This window comes from Sminthopsis crassicaudata, chromosome 4 (genome assembly GCF_048593235.1).
Source record: "Sminthopsis crassicaudata isolate SCR6 chromosome 4, ASM4859323v1, whole genome shotgun sequence".
NCBI classification, from domain to species: domain Eukaryota; kingdom Metazoa; phylum Chordata; class Mammalia; order Dasyuromorphia; family Dasyuridae; genus Sminthopsis; species Sminthopsis crassicaudata.
In genome coordinates, this window is record NC_133620.1 from 284,739,721 (window position 1) to 284,762,284 (window position 22,564).

At 36.7% G+C, this 22,564-nt stretch overlaps 1 protein-coding gene across 1 annotated transcript in view; it reads right to left on the bottom strand.

Annotated features, from left to right (window-relative positions):
• TBC1D22B (TBC1 domain family member 22B) overlaps positions 1-22,564 on the bottom strand; it is a 96,958-nt gene that overhangs the window by 12,897 nt on the left and 61,497 nt on the right. The window contains exons 9-12 of the mRNA XM_074311050.1: positions 8,513-8,619; positions 5,749-5,824; positions 3,049-3,176; positions 2,064-2,159 (exon numbers count right to left, since the gene is read on the bottom strand). Of these exons, the coding sequence (XP_074167151.1) occupies positions 2,064-2,159; positions 3,049-3,176; positions 5,749-5,824; positions 8,513-8,619 (407 nt within the window). The remainder of the gene's footprint in view (positions 1-2,063; positions 2,160-3,048; positions 3,177-5,748; positions 5,825-8,512; positions 8,620-22,564) is intronic.

Consider the following 22,564-nt stretch of genomic DNA (forward strand, 5'->3'; position numbering starts at 1 on the left):
CTCCAGTTTTGTGATACTCCAGAATCAAGATTAGCACCTCTCAGTGAAATGGAAATGTTGCCTTGAAAACACCTACTTTATTAATCAGTACCTGACTGGTGTGGTGTCAAAGTCTAGAGATGCTTTTTGGACTTTTGTGTTCTCTCTGTTCTTTGGCCTTCCTTAGTAGCATGGATCTACATATTCTTTTTTCTTTTCTTTTCTTTTTTTTTTTTTTAATTATTATAGCTTTTTATTTACAAGATATATGCATGGGTAATTTTTCAGCATTGACCTTTACAAAACCTTTTGTTCCAATTTTTCCTCTCCTTCCCCCCCCACCCCCTCTCCCAAATGGCAGGTAGACCAATACATGTTAAATATGTAAAATACAATATATGTATACAAATCTATGCAGTTATTTTGATGCACAAGAAGAATCAGACTTTGAAATAATGTACAATTAACCTGTAAAGGAAATAAAAAAATGCAAGTGGACAAAAACAGAGGGATTGGAAATGTTATGTGGTGGTTCACATTCATTTCCCAGAGTTCTTTCCCTGGGTGTAGCTGGTTCTATTCATTATTGAACAAAAGGAACTGATTTGGTTCATCTCATAGTTGAAGAGAGCCACGCCCATCAGAATTGATCATCATATAGTATTGTTGTTGATAATCTTCTGGTCCTGTTCATTTCACTCAGCATCAGTTCATGTAAGTCTCTCCAGGCCTTTCTGAAATCATCTTGCTGGACCACATATTCTTTAAATTCTGTTTCAATTTCATAATTATTTACAAATCCTTTTGATAGAACTGCTGGAATATCACTATCATGGTGGCTTGGGATCCTACAGCTTTCTTAAGCTCCCATCTAGCACAAAGTTCTTTTTTCTTGCTGAAAAATCTCTGATCTTGTCTGGCACCATACACTAGGCAAACAGGTAGTCTCCTTTTTTTAAATCTCCCATTAGGATATTCTTCAGATCTTCTTACTCTGAACATCCCCTGTGGCCTTCTCACCTTGGAATATCCTTCCTTCTCCCATGTGTGAGTTCTTCAGGACACCCATTTTGGGGAGAGACCCAAACCAGCCAAGCTTCATTCCCCTCTTGATTGTGTTTCTGACATCCAGGACTTAAAACTCCTTCCTTCTCCCTTCCTTTAAGCTCCATTGTGAAGTCTTTCCTCAGTGGAATGTAAGTTCCTTGTATTTGTCTCTCTAGGGCTTAGCAAAGGGCCAGGCACATAGTAAGCTCCTAATAAATCCTTGTTGCCATTTTTTTTTTTTTTTTTTTTTTTTTTGGCCTTACTGTTCTTTTCCTGGGAGATCAAATGTTGCTCCTGATTACAAAGGATCTTGGCTTTGTTAAGTAGCTCACCTACTAACAAAAATTCTCATACTTAGGTGAGGTCTTATGCATATACATATTTAAAAACAGCTTCCATGCTTCTCTTGAATATGTTTACAAATGGATGCAGATTCTGGAGTCAGACATCTCCACTGTTCTGAGGTGGTACTGGGTGCTTCAGATGGTACCCATGGATGAGTGGTTTCTGCTTTCCTCAGTTCATCTCTCTCAAATCTGTCTCCTTAATAGCAGCACTTAGCTGAAGCAGAGTACAGTATAACATAACTTGTATTTATTTAGTATTTATGTATTTACACATCTAAAAGTTTGCAAAGTGCTTTATGTATGGTACGGCTAATTACCATTTTATAATTGAGGAAACAGAGGCACTGAGAGAAGCAACTGACTTGCTCATCTCATCCTAGAAAGGATGACAGGTAGTACTTGAAGTGAGGTCTTCCTGAGTTGAAGTCCAGGACATTGTCTCCCCAAACAATCTTGGAATATACTTGCTGGTGTAAGGAGGTATGGCCTTCTCCAGCAATATTACATCATGCCCATAGCCCTAGTGATTAAAAAGGAATTAAGGAAATCTCCACAATATATCAGCTGTGTGTAGGATCAAATATAAATACTAAGTATAAACTTATCTTATCTTTGTTACAAGCTCACAGATGTGGTACTACTACCCTAATACTTAACATCCAAGCCCAAGATAGACTCCTGTCTACTTACCTGAAAATCCTCCTCATCCAAGATCTCCTTCCGCCACTTAATCAAGAAGGCAGCACACACATAGAGATGGAAATGAGAAAATCCTTCTGGTTCAGACTAGAAAGGAAAAACCAGAGAGAGCATCCCAAACTTAGATGAAGATGCCAGGTCCCACTATTCCTAGATTAAAATACATTAACCTAGAAGTCATATAATCACCCTTTCCACCTAGGTAGCCTGAATATGACTTTTTAAAAAATTGCCCCACAGACGTGTCTCGATATTGGCCCTCACCCACCCTGCCCTACTTTTATCACAAAGAATAGCAGCAAAACCAAACAAACGAACACACAGAACTCACATCTGACTATGAAAGGAGGAAGGTATTTCTGCAGAAAATTATTATTCCAAATACTTCTGCGTTTATGCAGGTAGCACAAATTTGTTACTTAACAAAAACATTCAATTTAATCTTAATTAACTGTCTATATGATGCTCTAACACACTATACCTGATGCTGGGGAGACAATTCAGATTAAGAAACAATTTTTGAAATTTACACATCTCATAATTTAGTAATAGGATGAGACACAAACATCTAATCATGATACAAAGTATCACATAAGCACAAAGCAAAACAAAGTGTGACATAGGTGGGTAAATTAGAGGAGCTGGCATTTGAGTTGGACACTAAAGGACAGATCAGAATTCAACATGAGGTAGATGGGGGACTTTCTGGTCATAAGAGAGAAAGCATGTGCAAAAAGGAAAAAGGTGATAAGGAGACAAGGGACATAACGGCAGATAGCTGTTCATATTGGATATCATAGAAAAGACTAGCAGTGTCGGCTTGCTGAAGGATCTGAATGTTCATCAAAGGAACCTGGACTTCTTTTGGGCAGGCACAGAATATCTAAGAATAGAGAGTGACATGAAGCACAAAGACAGAAGCTTCATCCTCAGTGGGGCACTGGGGGGAGAGAGAGGGCACAGGAGGTCTCTGTACCTGGTAGGTATCCCACAGCCGAATGGTACATCGGAGGGGCAGCTCCCTCATAAGCAGATTATTCATCCAGCGAAAGGCAAACTGTAGATATTCAACCTCGTACCTCCTGAAGTGATTGTGTACCTGTTCTAAAACAAGAAAATGCCATTGGGCTCAACAGTATAACCTATGGAATTGGGTCTGAAGAATTTGACAATTAATTTGACAAGCACTTAATTTTATACACTGAGTATTATACTGGGCCCCACAGGAAAAAAAAAAGTCTCTGATCTCAAGGAACTTACATTCACCTAAACATACAAGTAAACAGAAAATATATATGAAGTGAATACAAAGTAATTTAAAGGGAAGGCAATACTAGCAGCAGAGGAAGATCCAAAAAGGCCTTATGCAGGAGAGAATTTGAGCTAAGCTTTGAGGGAAACTTTGGGATTCTAGGAGGTAGAGGTGAGGACATAAGGGATTTGAGGAATTCTGAAAAAGTAAAATTGACTTGATAAGTGAGAGAAAATGAAGAGTGGAGGATTAACAAGTTTTCATCCCAATAGGAAAAGTAGCTCATTTTCATTACTCTTGTAAAGTTGGGGATGGACAAGAATCTTACCTCCTCTTCATTCTGTACAGATATTTTTCCTCCTAGCTATTTCATATCAACTGTCCATGAAATAAATATATCACATGTTGTTTATTTAGTAAGTGCAAAAAACCTACCTCATGTGCTAATAATTACCCTCCTCTCAGAATGGGCATCTCAGTGTAAAAATGGAAAACAAAAGTTTTAGTTGCCTGATATAACTTGTGAATCCCCTGAGTAAGTAATCAAGAAGTTGTTTGAAACTTCTGATATTTTCAAAAATCAAAGAATTTTAGAGGGTCTCAGAGCTCATTTAATTTAATGTCAGATTTGGTGAAGAATAACCTTTGCAGCTTGCCTGAGAGATGGTTAATGATGCTCTGCTTAAAGACTTCTAGTGAAAGGGAACTTAATTTCTTGAGAAAGTCAATTCTATTAATGGATATGTCTATTATAGGAAAGTTCTTCATGGTGGATGGAAATCTGCCTTTTTACTTTACTTCTATCCCTTGGGATTTTTAGACAAAGCAATAAAGTTTGGCATTCTAGAGAAATATAGAATGTGTCTGATCCCACTTTTGCTTCCCTTTGGTATTCAAATATTATTTAACAGCTCCAATAAAATCTTTGTTCTAAAACACCATTCCTCTTTTATCAAATATTACAATTCTAAGAAAAGAAGTTGACCACCTCACTTCAGTCAGGTCCCAGATAATCAGTGATGGAAGGGGGCACCACAGTTACTTGCCCTAATGAATTCCTGGAAATCAGCAGGTATGCACAGGAGAGTTTTCTGAGTGTTCATTTGAGAGCTTATATCAGGCATTTAAAGGATAGATAATATAATAACAGTAATGTCAAAGTTAATATTTGTATAATGTTTTAAGATCTTTGAAGTATTTTACATATGTTATATGATTTGATCCTCAAAAAACCTCTTACTTCCCCTTTCCTGATGGTTCTAATGATGTAATAGAGGAGACATAAAAAAAGGAACCATAAACAAGAGATATAAAAGAGTATAAAAGAAGAAACAAACTATCAGAAATGAAATACAGACGTACTATGGTTTTCTTCTTCAGAGTATGTAACTGGGATTACAGAGAGTAGTATCATTTTAGTGACTATTTTCTATCACTTTGAATTCTACACAAATAATGAATTAGATTATCACAGGATTCAAAGCTAAAATACACTTGATATAAAAAGTAACTGGAACCTAAGAAAGATATCTAAGTAGCAGAGTGATATGATACAACTATGCTTTGGAAAGATAATTTTACTTTATTCAAGGTAATGATCAATGGTGACTTTAGAGGACTGAAGTATGCTTCTCACTTCTCAAGAGAGAGACAGCAAACTATAAATATATATATTTTCAGATATGGCCAATATATTGATTTGTTTAACTTCATTTCACTTACTGTTATGAGGTCAAGGCTCTATTGTGAGATGAGGAGAAGGAAGACAGTAGAAAGTACAAGTAATCAAATAAAGAAAAAAGCACCAAAAAAAGAAAAAATAGCTGTTATGTATTGACTGGACTAGAGAGAAAAAGGTATGAGATAGAGACATCTGTTAGGACAAAGTTAGTCGACTAGGTATATAATTAATAAGACATAGACCAGAGTCATGACTATGGAATTTGATAGGAAGAAACATGTCTAAGAAATACTGAACGTTAAGAATTTTTTAGGAGTTTATGGAATGGTGTGGGGTTTTTTTGTTTTGGTTACAAAGATAGTCCTTCCTCTGATGATTTATGTTCTTCGATTTATCAAACATTGGACTAATTTTGTTTCTTTTTGCTTGTTTCCATTTCTTGCTTACAGTCCTGTCACTGCAATGAAGAGCACACTTTGAGAGCGTTTGGGTCCAAAAAATAATTGTGATATGATGACAAAGTTATCACTAAATTACTAGAAAGAATTAAAAAAATTTTTTAGAAATATGTAACAGAAAACAAAGGAAAAGAGCCTTGTCATGCCACCAGCACTATAAACTTGGAGGAACAATAGGATAATGGCATCATTGATGATGATGATGATGAAAATTAGGAAAGGGTGACAACCATAGGGGGTGTGATGTTAAAGTTAGGTCAGAGATCTAGTCTCCTTTGGACCTACCATCAATCCGGCTAACCAGCTCTTCCAATGCTTGGACTTTCTTCTGGATTCCTGGCTGAGCAAAGGTGTAATTATCCTACAATGACACAATTCAAGATTAAAGGAAATCCAGGTACTGCTGGGTACAGCACCACTCAAGGAAAAAAAAAAAAAAAAAAGAGAGAGAGATTATTGTAATTGTGCTGCTGCTATTTGAATAAAACATATTTTCATATTTTCATCATCCCAAACCATGCTACTGAAAATCAATGGGAGTCTTCTTGGGAACAATGTAATACAGAGCATTATTCATCGATGTAGCTTAGGGCAAATAAAGGAAAGGGAGAAATATGTTAACACGGCTTAGGAAAGGAAATAAAGTTTGAAGAAAAGAAGATTTGGATTCTAAGTGATGATTTAGAAGATTAAAAAGATAATGTTGTAGACACTCTGTTCATTCTCTGTTCTGTGCTTTTTTTCTGATACTGATTCCTCACCTGCCTTTCCATCTATTCAAATCCTACTTCATTTTTTACAGAACCACAGGAGCTCAGAAAGTCAGAGCTGTAAAGTTTCTTATATTCCATTTAGTCCTACTCCTTAATTTTATAATGGAAGAAATTTAAGATGACTCATATCAATGCCTACATTCTATCACTGTCATAGCTAAACCAATAGGATTTTAGCATGAATCATGGTATCATTCTATTATAAAAGATAGGTGTGTTACACTGAATTTCTGGGAAGATAATATTCTGGGCTCAAGCATCTGTTTGGTATAGTATCAAACATTTATCACCTATGTTGTACTCCTATGTTCCTGCAATCAAGACTGAAAAAGACAATCGTTTTGAGCATTAATAAAGACATTACTCTGATCTAGGCATACTAAGAAGTATAGTATCAGCTTGTCATCATGGATTATAGCTCTTTTCCAACAAAGATTTCTTACTCATGGACATTTTAGTACTAATGTTCATAAACTGTCTTTATTCCAATTTTCATTGCTTGTTAAACATATATCCACTATAGTGCAGAATTAAGTCTTTCTTCATACATGAAACCTTACTGTCCTGCTCTAGCCCTCACTCACCCTCCTCTCTTCTAGAACTGTGAAAATGCTTATAAATCTGAGATACACTTTAATATACATACACACACATTGGGAGAAGAGAGAGGAAGGATGGGAGAGTGTGGTTCTATAATTTCATCACTGTATTCAACTCTGGCTGCTGAAACTCCCTCCACTAAAACCAAGGAGCAGTTAGATTGCATCTTATAGTCTTAAATAACTGCCCAGAATACTGACAGATGAGTCCAGGGAATCATGACCCAAAGGCTGGCTGCCATTCATAATACTGCTTCTTATATAAAAAAGGAGATGCAGAACATACTTGGAATTTGGTACAGGGAACTCTAGAATGAGTTTTCCTTCTGCCAATACACCTTCTTTGCAAGTCAGTGTTAGAGATCTGTTTAGAATATTATCTAGAATTACAGAGTCACATAGTCAATAAATGTTAGAAATGGGACTTGAACCCAGATCTTCCTGGTTGCTTCTCCTTATTTAAATCCCATTTTGAAATCTTTTTTTTTTTTTTTAAACAAATATTGCTTATCTATACTCACAATGGGGGCAGGAGTTAGATACTATTTTGTAACTGGAAAAACTAAGCCCTATAAGTAATGTGACTATGGATACAAGCTGTACACACACACACACACACACACACACACACACACACACACACACACACACACACACATAAAGTGTTTACTATATAGTAAGAACCCAGGAGTATACATACAAAAGAAGGATTGTCTTTGTCTTTAAGGAGATAACATATATGGGGAGTGATAGGAAAGAGTACTCTGGTTTGGGACATTGGAAAGACAGAAAGTGGATCAAAAAGACAGTCTAATAACCTGTTTATAGCAAGATTGGAAAGCAGAGAGTAAGGAAAGTGGGAAAATGACTATGGTGACAGAGAAAAAGATGCTGAAGTAAAGATGAGGACAAATGGTCCCCAGTTCATCAGTGAAACTGGTTGATTTAGCTCATCTTATGTTTTATGCTGGTCCAATTTAGAAGGTAGATCAACAGAAGCAACAGCAAAGCAAAAAGCAGATTTTTCTCTCTCCCAATCTCATTTTTGACTCAATGACATAGTGCAATTCAAGTTCCTTTTGTTATGGACAGCCATGATTTACATGAAGAGGAACTAGTGAGCCAAATATTCTAGAACTTCAGGACTGATCTCATCACTGATCATGTCTTACTTTCTCTTTCATACCCCCCAATCTTTCTTCTTCCTTACAATTTGATGGCAGAGGCCAATTCACCACTGACAATTAAAGGCCCTAGCTAGGAGTAGTTGGGTCAGCAATGCTCACTCAACAAAGAGGCTGATCTAGCTGTTGGATCAGGAATTGGGAAGGAATGAAGGCAGGCCTGAAATTGGGTTATGTGCAAAAGACTGGTAGCTAATATGACAATCTGTAAAAGAGAAAAGGGGAATTGGCCCTAAAAAGTGATGGCCTTAGTGAGACAGGACTACCTTAGCCTCTAATTAGAGGTCATCAGGATAGAAAAAAGTATGTGGAAAGTTCCATATATCAGGTAAACTATTCTTTTCTTTCTGAAGTTGTTTTATTTTGATGAAAAGAGGAAGGGAGTAATAGGAGCTTTGGTGGTGACCCTGAATGAAAAGGAAGAACACTCACAGGAAGGACAGAATAAGTAGCAGAAGCATGTCAACCTGACTGGGACCCAGGGAAAGCTCACCTGTATGCCATCCAACAGCTTACTCATGCACCAAAAACTGTCTGCTTCAATACTTCGTAGCATATCTTGAGACAAGTTTGTCACATCAAAGTTCTCCACATCCTCTTCTGTAAAACAAAAGGTGAAGAGAGTCCAGAGGACTTATCTAAAAAATGGAGAGAGAGAGAGATAGAATCTAGTGTCTTCATTGGGGTCCTCAAGTATAGGGGAGAACCACACTAACCCATTAATTAAAATAAGATGGCTCACATCTTTCTTTCCAAGGACACATATGGACTATGCCACTACAGGCCCATTTCTATGCTGACCCTCTCTGACCTAGTACATCTCTTCCTTTCTCTAAGAGACATAGAATATTCAATTTTAGCTCTTGTTTATTTAAAATAAAGAATTTAAGTTTTGAAAGTTTAAAAAGAAAATACTACAAATTTAATTTTGAGCAGATTAACACTTCTAATGTCCTGAATTCTGGAAAAATATTCATTTATTTCAAACATTTGGAGAGTGGCACAGAATTGTCACATGATGGCAGTTGCTATGAAAAGAAAATCATTCTTCTCTAAGCATTCTGAAAGAATTACTATATGGTTAGTATCTAACTAAATAGTTAGTACAAGACTACCATTATTATTAATTTTTTTCCTGAGGCTGGGGTTAAGTGACTTGCCCAGGGTCACACAGCTAGGAAGTGTTAAGTGTCTGAGGTCATTTTTGAACTCAGGCCCTCCTGAATTCAAGGCTGGTGCTCTATCCACTGCGCCACCTAGCTGCCCCCCAAAACTACCATTATTGAGGAATTTCCCTAATCTATATTTGACAACTTTGTCAGTCAAAGTAGATGATGGCTGTGTGACACTGGGCATCATTACCCAAGATCTTTTTAGATCCAAAGTCCACCTGACATAAACAGACCACACTACAAAGAGGCAAGCCATCTCTTATTCTATCTCCCGCTATCAAAATAAAGTATACTAAATTCTAACTTAGTAGAAAAATCTTAAGGAGTTGTCTGAGGTACACAAAGTAAGTGACTTCCTAAGAGTCACATATATACTAGGCACATTATTAATGCGTGTTTGTTGATTGACAGTAAGTAACAGAAGGATTTGAATTCCATCTTCCTTACTCCAAGCTTAGCTCTCAACTCACTATACTCTACTGCCTCATATTAGGCCAAACAAATTACTTATGATAAACCACTAACATTAAAGGAATATTAGGGGCAGCTAGGAGGTGCAGTGGATAGAGCACCAGCCTGGATCAACACTTCCTAGCTGTATGACCCTAGGCAAGTCACTTAACCCCAAATTGCCCCCCTCCCAAATTAATGAATATGCAGGTATTTCTCCTCCCAAACTAAAGGTATAATCTTTCTTTATCTCTCAGGAAGAAGCAGAGATTGTGAGAAAGCCTTTCTTCTTCCTTACAACCCCAGGCACATACTATTGCATAAATATTGGCACAGATTATTGTAGATAATAGTTTTTCAAAATTTTCAAGTCCTATTCCCTAAGTACACTTATTCCTTAAATAATAAACAGACATTTAACTATCTTTTGTTCAATCATTTTTTTAGTGATATTGGACTTTTTTGTGACACCACTTGGGGTTTTCTTGGCAGAGATAATGGAGTGGTTTGTTATTTCCTTCTTCAGCTCATTTTACAAATGAGGAAACTGAGGTAAACAGGATTAAGTGACATGTCCAGAGTCATACAGCTAATAAGTGTCTGAAATCAGATTTGAATTCAGGAAGTCTTCCTGCCATCAGGGCCAACACTATCTACTGCCACCACTTAGTGGCCAATATATGCTATATTTAAAGTATATTTAAATTCAGGCATTTAAATGTCTTTCCAACTAGTGGAATAAGTGGTCATGCCTAAACCCATCCTCTATACTATCCTCAAAACAACAATACATAGTCAAATAAAGTAAATTTTTTTAAAAAAGGAAAAAGAAATTCTTACAGGAAAAATTACAAAAAAAAAAAAAAAGACACGAATAAGCAAAAACATAGCTGCTAAAATAATGAACAAATGTAATGAGGTATAAGAAAGCAAGGACAAGTCTGTAGCAAGAAAGAACAAAATTACCACAAGGAATTTGCCTCTAAAGAAAGGAATGAATTTATTGCAAGAACCTCAAAAATAATTCAGAATTACAATTAGAAGATAAAAAGGAAAATGGGATACGTATAGCATAAGAAATAAGATAGCTAAAGGAAAAAATTTAGCAAGATGAACAAAAGAATTGACAAAGGATGATAAAAAAGCTCAATAATAAAGAAGTGGTTCAAAAAGAAAAAAAAAATTAGAGGGACAGAAGAAGAAAAAATAGTATTGGAGACCACATCTAAAATACTATACAAGAAGTATTGAAAACAGCAAAAAGAAAGACAGAACTTTGTAGAACCCATAGGTTACTGACAAAGAAATAAATAAAATTGGAGTCTGAGAAATGCGGTTGACAACTTCCAGTGCTTCACAGTTATGTGAGTCTTTCAAGCAGTTTTTACATCAACAAGCAACATTCAAATGATAAAAGTCTATGGAATGAGAACAAAAAAAGAAATGTATTGTAAGAAAAAATAGTCTGTATTCCAAGATTGGTTATCTTGCAAAAATGAGCATATTCCATTACAGGAAAAGATGATTCTTCATGAGATCAGAGACTTTAATCTTTCCGGAACTGGGCAGGACCTCTGATAAACAAACAAACAAATTAAATATAAACTAAATAATCTAGAACTGAATGCAACAAGAAGTAAAGGATGATTTAATTTTAATATGTTATAAAGAAATTATTATTTATCAATTGTAGCTTTTTAGTCATAACTAATATCAAGTATTTACTAAGGGGCAGCTAGATAGTGCAGTGGATAGAGTATTGACCCTGAAGTCAGACACTTAATTCTTTGTAACTGTGTGATCCTGGGCAAATCACTTGACCCCACTGACCTCAGCAAGAAGAATAAGTATTTATTAAACTTCTATCCTGTGTAAAATCACTGGGGGAAATGAATAAGATTCCATGAAAAGAGAATACAAAATTCTAAATCGTCTAGATATGTGATGGGAATGAGTAGGGTGAATTGTAAAATAGTACTTCTTTAAATTAAATATCCCAAATGGCTGAATAACTTATGGTATATGAATGCAGGGGAATATTACTGTTCTATAAAAATGATGAGCATACTGATTTCAGAAAACCCTGGAAAGACTTACATGTATTTATCTTAAGTGAAGTAAGCAGAACCAAGAAAAAACTGTACATAGTAACCACAAGATTATGTGTGATGAACAACTGTGATAGACACATATAGATATAGATATAGATAGAGAGAGGGAGGGAGGAAAGGAAAGAGGGAGGAAAGGAAGGAAGGAAGGAAGGAAGGAAGGAAGGAAGGAAGGAAGGAAGGAAGGAAGGAAGGAAGGAAGGAAGGAAGGAAGGAAGGAAGGAAGGAAGGAAGGAAGGAAGGAAGGAAGGAAGGGAGAGAGGGAGGGAGGGAGGGAGGGAGGAAGGAAGGAAGGAAGGAAGGAAGGAGGGAAAGGAAAAGGGAGGAGCTACATCTCTGCAAGTAATATATCAAAGAAGTTGCTGTGCTCTATGAGCAAAGCAGAATTGGATTAGCTCAGAAGAAATGCAAGATGCACAAGGCTAGAGAATGCATTCCAAATGTTCATAAGGGACTATTTGTGTCTGACCTATGGCAGAGCATTCTGAGCTTGTATTGGTTTAATCCGCCAGACACACTAAATTGATTCTAACATAGTGATGAAAATGAAGTCCCTGGAGGGCAGGGACTATATAATTTTTGTGTGGTGTTGCGAAGGCACTTGTACATATTAAGTGTTTAATAAATGTTTGGCAGATTCAATAGTAGTACTTTTTATAAATAAATGGTTTGTTATTTAAAAAAAAAAGAAAGAAGTTTTATACCTAGTGTATGGATGTATGTGTGTATGTATAAATATATATAAAATCACTGCAAATATATAAATGAAGGTAGCTTTAAATGGTAGCAAAATTCAACTACCTGTCCTTTCATTTAATGAACATACAACTATTTCAGTGTAGGTTTGCATAAAATAATACTCTTGTTTTATGTAACTTTTCAGGGATTGTATATTGTGGGTAATATAATTGGCAGTAAAATGGAAGCTTATATGATTTTTTGAAATAAAATTTACCAAAATAAATTTAAAAACAAAAAAAATTCACTGATCAAACATATACAATGACAATGCAACAGGCACTGAAAAAGTTAAAAAGAAATAAATCCTATGTTTTCTAACTCTTGGTGCATCATCATCATGATCATAATAGCATCATTATATATAGTGCCTATACTAGGCACTATGTTAAGAATTTCACAATTATCTTACAGGATCCTTACAACAACTCTAGGAGGTAGGAGTTATTATTATTCATTCCCATTTTACAGAAGAGGATGCTGAGACAAATCAAGGTTAAGTGATTTGCCTAGAGTCAGACAATTAGTAAGTGTCTGAGGCCAAATTTGCTGTCTCCTATGTAGGACCTCTTGTCTCTAGGTACAATGTATATATGTAATATACATTGTAAACATATAAGTTATACATGGGCAATTATCTAAGATGTAATTCTTTCTTCTTTTTTTCCTTTCTTTCTTTCACCACTTTCATAAAAGTGACTATTGACCAGTGGCTATTAAAAACAATAAATTTTCTTTTTCAAATGTTTTATTAGAAAAGTTGTGATCAAAAGAGGAAATTATTCTTAAAAGAAAATTAGGTTCAAAAAAACCCAAGAATTCAAACAAACACTTAAGACTAGCATTTCCTTGTCATTTCCTGGATTCCATTCTAGGAACCGAGTCTCACATTCTCACTGGTTTGCAAAGAAATAATGAGTGCTATATGGAACAAAAGCAGGAAAACTGTGCTAACTACTTAAAATAATCCTATAGATTCTTAGATTACTAGAGCTTAGAAAAGCCTCACAGATGAAGAAACTGAGGCCCCCAAAATGAAGTGACTTGTACTTGTTAGGAATTGAGGAGGACAATTGGGCATGATGAATGGGTGAAGATGACAGTCATCTCTTCAGTCCACTTTAGTCCAACTTCTACTCAGCTGCCAAAGTGATCTTCCTAAATTACTGATTTTACCATGTTATTCTCCCAATCACTCCTAGTAGCTCACTATCACCTGGTGTTTACAGCCCATCATAAACTGTCCTTCCTACCCCAATTTTCCAGTCTTTTTACACTGTATCTTTCTAGGGCAGCTAGAAGACACAGTGTATATAGCTTTGGACCTAGAGTCAGGAAGGTCTTGAGTCCAAATCTAGCTTCAGACAATAGCTGTATGACCCCAACAAGTCATGAACTTCGGTTTGCCTCAGTTTTCTCATCTGTAAAATGGGGATGATAATGTCTCATAAGGATTGTGAAGATCAAATGACATTATAGCATAGTATCTGGCACATAGTAGGCATTTAATAAATGGTTCCTTAAAGACTTATGTGAACTGATGCTAAGTAAAGTGAGGAGAACCAAGAGATCATAATAACAACAAAATGATGCGATGATCAACTGTGATGGATCTTTTCAACAATCAGATGATTCAAAGCAATTCCAATAAACTTGTGATGGAGAGAGCCATGAGCTTCCAGAGAGAGAGAATTATGGAGAGTGAATGTGGATCAAAGCATATTTTCACCTTTTTTTCCTATTATTGCTCTTTGCTTATTTTTTCTTTCTTAAGTTTCTTTTCCCCTTTTGATCTGGTTTTTCTTATGCAGCATGACAAATATTGAAATATATTTTAAAGAATTGCACATTTAACCTATATTTTTAAAAATTAATTTTATAATTATAACTTTTTTTGACAGTACATATGCATGGGCAATTTTTTACAACATTATCCCTTGTACTCCCTTCTGTTCTGAATTTTCCCCTCCTTCCCTCCACCCCCTCCCCTAGATGGCAGGCATTCCCATACATGTTAAATATGTTATAGTATATCCTAGATATATGTGTGCAGAACCGAATTTCTTGTTGCACAGGAAGAATTGGATTCGGAAGGTAAAAATAACCTGGAAAGAAAAACAAAAATGCAAACAGTTCACACTCATTTCCCACTGTTCCTTCTCTGGGTGTAGTTGATTCTGTCCATCATTGATCAATTGGATCTGAATTAGATCTTCTCTTTGTTGAAGATATCCACTTCCATCAGAATACATCCTCATACAGTATCGTTGTTGAGGTGTATAATGATCTCCTGGTTCTGCTCATTTCACTCAGCATTAGTTCATGTACATTTAACCTATATTGGATTATTTGCTTTCTTGGGGAGGGAGAAGGGGGGAAGAGAAGGAGAAAAATTTGCAACACAAGGTTTTGCAATGGTGAATGTTGAAAACTATCTTTTCATGTATTTGAAAAGATAAAATACGATTAAAATTTTTTAAATGGTTCCTTCCTTCTTTTCTCTCCTTATCTTTTTTCTTCTCTCCTCTGTTCTTTCCCTCCAACTATTCTTCAATCAAGTGACACCAGCCTCCTTGATGTTCTTTGGACAAGATATTCTATATTACATCTCCATGCATTTTCAGTGGGCATTTCCCTTGCCTGAAATTCTCTCCTCATCTTTGGGAAACATCCCACTTTCCCTGGCTTACTTTAAGTCCCAGCTAAAATTCATTTTCTAAAGGAAGCCTTTCCTGACCCTCCTTAATTCTAATGCCTTTCTTCTGTTGATAATCTCCAAATGATCCTGTACGTATCTTATATTATGCATGCACACATATGTGCACACACACGCATATACACACAGAGTAACTGAGAACCATCCAGGACACTATAAAACAGGTTAGTTCTCACAAATGTGAGAAGTGAGCTCAATTCTCTAAACATCATTAAATGTTTTTAAACAAAATGTATCTTATTCTTTCCCTCTTTAACTGTTGTTAATCTTATGAATATTAAGGTTCCTTATAATTCTAAACCCTGTGATCCTTTTACCCTGAAGACACTATGAAGGATCCCTAGGGCTGATCAAATTGATCAAATGCTGGAAAATTCTTATTCAGAGGGAGGTCTCTTGTCCGATGCCCAGGCTCAAAGCCAGAGGTCCTACTTGGCACCTCTCAGGAGCAAAATAGGTCAACTCTTTAAGATCACTTACACTGCCTAGTATAGTCCATGATTTCTCTGGTGAAATACCCACCAAAAAAAAAAAAAAAAAAAAAAAAACAGAAAACCTTGTACCTTTTTTTCCTTTGCATTTCTCCTTCATGTTTCCCCATAAATCTTCCACTGGAGATTTAAGCAAGTTGGCTAGAAGCCTTACTATGTCAGATTACATCCACCCACCCACAAACACATACTCTTTTCTACAACTCCTTTTCTTGGAAGGTCAAATACATCTCTGTTGATATAAGATAATAAAAGCAAATAATAATAGATAATTGTGCAAAGAGTTAAAGAAAGATCTTACAGACTTCCAAGTATGATTTAGGGCAACGTTCCCTTCTCCGAGCAGCCCTCCACACTGTCCATCTCCCAGAGCTAGAATGTATTCCCTTTTCACTGCCACAGCTTAGGATCCTTAGCTTCTTTCAAACTCGCTTTGGTGCCAACCCTACTTGAAGATTTTCAATTTTCTCAGCTATATTTACTGCATCTGTCCCCATCAGAGGTTACCACCCTAGTTAAAGCCATCAGCTTTGACCTGGAGACTGTAACAGTGTGATTTGTTTCTCTGCCTCATTTTTCTCCGGTGAGATGCCTGGGCTCAGAATCTCTTTTGGCCCCACTCATTCAGGTCACTTACAATGCCTAGGACAGTCCATAATTTCTTTGGTACTTAGGCCTTCTCTCTCAAAAGCAAAAGCATGTCATGCTGCAGAAAGGAAGAGTTATTCTATGCTGTCTGCAGGCAAGCAGGGAGACTAAGAATTCAAATATTTAGCTCAGAAGGGCATCGGAAAACAGGAGATTCTGTGAAGCTCAGTGCTCTGGCAAATAACAACAGGGAAAAAAAGACCAAAGGCTCTCTGAAGTGGTTCATTCAACACAATCTGTTCAGAAGGATCATTAAAAGTCACGCAGTAAGAGTCAGGCTATTCTATACATGACTGAAGCCAAAAGGGGAAGAAAGTATGCCAACAACCAACCCCTCAAAAGAAGGCTGATGCTGTCTGCTATCACAGCCTAGGACAGCCAGGATGGAGTAGAAGCAAACTGGCAGAAACCCAGAGCCAGGGAGGCTTCTTCATGCCTTTCATGCCTGCTTTATGAATTAAGATTTTCCTCAAATAAAGAAACTATAGCAGTTTGACCCATCTTGGGATTGATTTAGATGTGCCATTTCAATTTTACTCCGGAAAATAAACTCTTTAGCCTAAAATCTATACAGTTCCCTACAGGTTCCCCTACATGTAGCTCTGATTACAATATAGCTCCTAGTAGATTCCTGTTCCTTCCAGGATCAAATATAAAATCTTCTGTATTTTAAAGTTCTTCACAATATTTACCTCTTACCTTTCCAGTCTTTATACTTTACTCTCTTCTAGGTCTCCTATGATTCAGTTATAATGGCTTGCTTGCTGCTGTTCACACATGGTAGTCCACTTCCCAAATTGGTGCAAAAGCACTAGCTGTAACCCATATGCCTGAAAGGTTGTTCTCCTTACCTTTGAACCCTTAGCTTTCCTGGATTCAAAACTCAACCATTACCTTCTTCAAGAGATTTTTCCAGGTCTCTCTTTCCCTCTCTGAAATCACCTATTTATACTGTTTTTGTTTTAGATATAAATAGCTATTTGCATGATGTCTCTTCCATCAGAATATAAGCTCCTTGAGGGTGGGGACTGTCTTTGCCCTTCTTTATATTTCCAGAGGACAATGTCTGGCAATTAGAATGATTACTGACTGAATTATTTTTAACTCACTTATACATTTGCATGTTATTCTGTTATAATTATCTGTAGATATCCTATCCCATTCCCAGACTAAATTCCATGAGGGCAGGGACTGTGTTTTATTTAAACTTTGTATCTTACCCACATGATGTAAGCAGATGCTCCATTTATGTCTGCTGAATAAAGCCCACATATCCTAGGCTTGAGAAATATGAGATGTCAGTTTCTGCAGTTTTCCAATTTATAAATTCTTCCTTGGTCATAAAAAAGAACTCTGTACTACATGACTGAGAGAAAAAGTAGGTTGACTCTATTTTCTTGCTATCAATCATGCTATCTCTCTTCTAGGATGGTGGGATGCTCAAAAGTTGGTTCTAAAGTCCCCCAAGCTTCCCCCAGGCTCTACCATCATCAAGGTATCAGCTTTAAGTAGGTGAGCTCAGCATCCTGGCTGAGATCATTGATCAATTGAAATAGCAGTAGCATTTTCTGACAGAGTCCCACATATGTCTTCTGGCTTCAAGATTGTTTTGACTATGTAGACAGGCATGGATGACAGCTTGGAGAAAGGGTTGGAGTTTAAAATGCCAAACTGGGAGAAAAAGAATTCAGTATCAATCCATTTGGCCAGATTGTCTAAAACAATCAATTAATCAATAAATCAATTAATCAATAAATATTTATTAAGTGCTTACTAAGTACCAAGCTCACTGCTAAGTGCTAGGGGTACAAAAAGAGGCAAAAAGCTGCCATTAAGAAGTTATTACTATAGAAAACAACATACAAACAAATATATATAAACCAAGCTAGATAAAAAGAAATAATTAAAAGAAGACAATGAAATGAAGAGGAGTTGGGGGGGAAGGGCTTCCTGTTGAAGGTGGAATTTTAGGGACTTAAAGGAAGCCAGAAAGGTCAGTAGTCAGAGCAGAGGAGGGAGAACATTCCAGAAATGAGGATATCCAGTGGAATAGTCAAGAGGTCAATGTCATTTTATCAAAGAGTACTTGGCCAGCACTAAGGTGTAAGAAGAATGGACAGGTAGGAAGGGGCTAGGTTACGAAGAGCTTTGAATGCCCTAAAGAGTATTTTGTATTTGCATGTGGAGGCAAAAGGAAGCCAATGAAATTTACTGAGTATGGGGTGACATAATTGGACACTCATGCTTTAGAAAAATCACTTTAGTAGCTAAATGGAGGCTGAATTGAAGTGGGAGAGACGTGAGTAAGATAGACTCATCTGAGACAAGTGTGGAGTGATGAAGGACTAAACCGAAGTGATGGCAGAGTCAGAGAAAAGAAGGGGCCATGAGAGAGAGATATTGCAAGGGTAAAATTTACAGACCTTGACAACAGCTTGGATATGGGCCAGGTTGTGGGGTGGAGTATGTATGTGTGAGAGATAGAAATCAAGGATGACTTGCAGGTTGTGAGCACCTGGGAAAAGAGTACTGCCCTCTACAGAAATAGGGAAAGTGGAACAGGAAGGTTGAGGAAGAAAAATAATGATTTTTGTTTTGGACACATTGAATTTTAGGTATTTACCAAACATCCAGCTTGAATTTCTGAAAGGAAGTGAGACTGAAGAGACTGAGGCAGGATAGATAGATTTAAGAATCATTGGCATAGAGAGGATAATTAAATCTATGGGAGCTGTTGACATTACCAGATAAAAAAAACATTGAGGAAAAAGAGAAAAGAGCCCAGGATTTCTGTCCTATGATTAGAGGGTGTGATCTGAAAAAGGATCCGACAAAGGAGACAAAGGAGTGACCAGATAGGTAGGAGGAAAACCAGGAAGGAGTTGTGTCCTGAAAACCTAAAAAGAAAGGAGTACATGGAGGGGAGGGTGATCAATACTGTTAAAAGCAGCAGAGAAGTCAAGGAGAATGAGGATGGAGAAAAGGCCATTGGATTCGGTAACTAAGAGATCATTAGTTATGGTGAAGAGAGCAGTTTTAGTAGAATGATGGCAATCGTCAGCATAATAAGGGGCTCAGGATTCAAGAGAGGAGGAAAATGAACATTCAAGGCTAACCAAAAAGTCAAGATGGGAAAAAGAAGAAAGAGTTGCTTATGCCAGAGATGGCCTTGGGAGAGAACTGAAGGGTCAAGGGATGTATGGTGTAGATGAAGGTATTGTAAAGGAAGGCAAAGAAAAAGATGAAAAGCCAATAAATTATGGTTGGATTAGGGTATTTCAAAATTCTAGGACACAAAGATGGCTGATGTCAAGATTGAAGGTGTGTGGCTGAAGTGGAGTAGAAGAATAGCCCATGGGAACTAAGTTAGGTTAAGGAACTGAATATTTAATGTATCTGAAGGAAAGTCAAATCTGTATGTTGAGAAAGAAATATTATAAAGCAGAACAGCCTGGGGGTTTGTAGCTAACAGCTACTAGGATTTTGATAGGGTGGTATATATGAATAACATGAAGGTTTAAGGAAGAAAGGTTACTGAGAAGGAAGGAGAAGAAACTGAAAGTGGCAACAGGGAGCAAAGAGTAGTCTATCTCCCCCACCTCAACCAGCAAGCCAAGGGGAATGAGTCAAAGTGCAGCCAGTACTTGAAAGTGTGGCCAAGGAGAGGAAAGCCAGGTTTCAGTAAGTTCTGGCAGGTGGAAGGAGTAGGAGAGAAAAAAATGAAGGGAAGTTTGCTACCTATAGAAGCATTCCAGAAGGATACACATGGTTAGAAGAAAACTTTGGGATGGAATAATTGAGGGGGATGGAAATAAGGAACTGGATAAGGCGGGAGGGATGGAGCAAGGTTCAGAGGATGAACTACAGGTGTTTAGAGCCACTGGAATGTGAAAGATATGACCACGAGTGAGAATGACAATAATTGTGGGAAGAACAGTGCTATTCCTCTATCATCAAAGAACAAGTGCAGCAATAAACCAATAACACTTAATGGATTCATTCTGTTAAAATATAAACACTATCATTATTATGTACTTATTTGGTGTTCTATTTACTGGACTAGAAACCTGCCTAGGAAAAATATATAGTATACTAATTATCAGTCCATTATGTTAACACACAATTCTTTGAAGAAATAAAATGAGCTTCTGTGCCTCTTTTCAAAATTACTTGCCATTTAGGATGTAATCATTACTTAACAAGGATAGTATAATTTATTCATGTTTACCATTAACAAAGAGTTTTCACATACATTTTTCCAATTCATCCTCACAACTACTAATTGTATCCCAGAAAGGCAAAACAGTTTTTATTTTCACTTTACAGATAAGTAAAAGTACAAAGGAATTAAATGATTTGCCTAAAGTTGCATGACTAATACATGATAAAGCTGTTGCTAGAACACGCTTCTTTTCCTTAAGGTTAATATCTTTCCAAATATATGACACTTATGTCATAGGTCTCCACTTGGAAGTAGATATGAGAGGTGATTTGATTTAAGGGAGAATGATTTGCTCTGAGTGTAACTGCCAATTAAGAACACATAAGACTTATTAAGAACAACTAAAAATTTATGAATAACACCAGGGCTTCCCATTCTTTTCTTTCTTTCTTTTTTTTTTTTGTCCTGAGGCTGGGATTAAGTGACTTGCTCAGGGTCACACAGCTAGGAAGTGTTAAGTGTCTAAGACCAAATTTGAACTCAGGTCCTCCTGAATTCAAGGCTGGTGCTCTATCCACTGCGCCACCTAGCTGCTCCTTGCTTCCCTTTATTTTTTTCTTTTTTCTTTTTCTTTTAATTTTTAAATTAATTTTATAACTATAACATTTTTTTTTGACAGTACATATGCATAGGTAATTTTTTACAACATTATCCCTTGTACTCCCTTCTGTTCCAAATTTTCCCTTCCTTCCCTCCACCCCCTCCCCTAGATGGCACTTCTCTTTATTTTCAACAAATATAATCCATATCTAAGAACAAAGTTGTAAAGGGCTAGAACTGAGCAATGCACTTGGATAATGAAGCACGTGAGACTAATTGCCAATTGGACGGTTCCCTATTAACTTGTTTGAAGGTTGACCCTACCCAGCTGTTCTGTGCTGACTTGATTGGTGGGACAAAGAGGGGGAAGTGACTTGTGTGGGAGGAGTAAGAGAAACTTGGGTGGTGGAACTCACGCTCACTCGCACTCGTGACCAGGCGTTGGAGGGGAAGGTAAAGATCTAGAATAAAGACATTTAGTGATCCTGACTCCTGCTGATTTCTGGGAAGATAGAGTTCCAGCACAAAGCAGTTATCACAAACTATTTACAAAAACAGGGAGAAGTTCCTCTTCAAAAAGAATGAGAATAGCCATAAGACCTCTTATATATGTGGTCTTATACATGGATTCATATTCTTATTTATGTATTTACTAACACAATCATACAAATCACAAGCCATCCGTGCTTTTTCATCCTGTTCAATTCTAATCCAAGTCCTCCTATAAATCTTTCAGAGGCATGTGCACACCATCTGCTGGGGAATTTTCCTTAGGTTTCTTTCAGAAGGATGCAGTAGCAGGAAGAAATAAAGAAGACTGGCAAGTTAGTAGAATCAAAAAATTTTGCCTGGAAAGGAGGTGAGCTGATCACATAAGGTGAACGAGCCAAATTGACTTGAAAGCCTTTGTGCTGCTTTAGTATCTATGTAATGTCTAGAGATCTAGGGCATCTCACTAATAGCAAGATTTTTTTAAGAGTTTAAAGGCAGCCTGATATAGGACAAAAAGCCTTGGATTAGGAATAAGAAGAATAAGATTCCAGTTCTAGTTCTGACACTTACTAGATGATGTAATCACAGGCAATTCATTTAATCTTTCAGCTTTAATTTCCTCCTCTGTAAATGTAAATAATAATACACTTTCACTACCTCTTTTTTTGTTTTGTTTTTTGTTTAGACAGCTGGGATTAAGTGATTTGCCCAGGATGGATAGTAAGTTATTAGCCCAGCTAATAAGTATTAAATGTCTGGGGATGGATTTTAACTCAGGTTTTTCTGACTCCATGACTGGTGCTCTATCCACTGCACTATATAATCTAGCTTTATTACTGCTATAACATGATGTGCTGAACATCAAATGAAATAATATGTAAATTATTTTGTAAATGTAAAAAGCTATCTATCTAAATGAAAGTAATTGAATGGATAACTATATAATACTTTTAAAAAGGAATAAATAA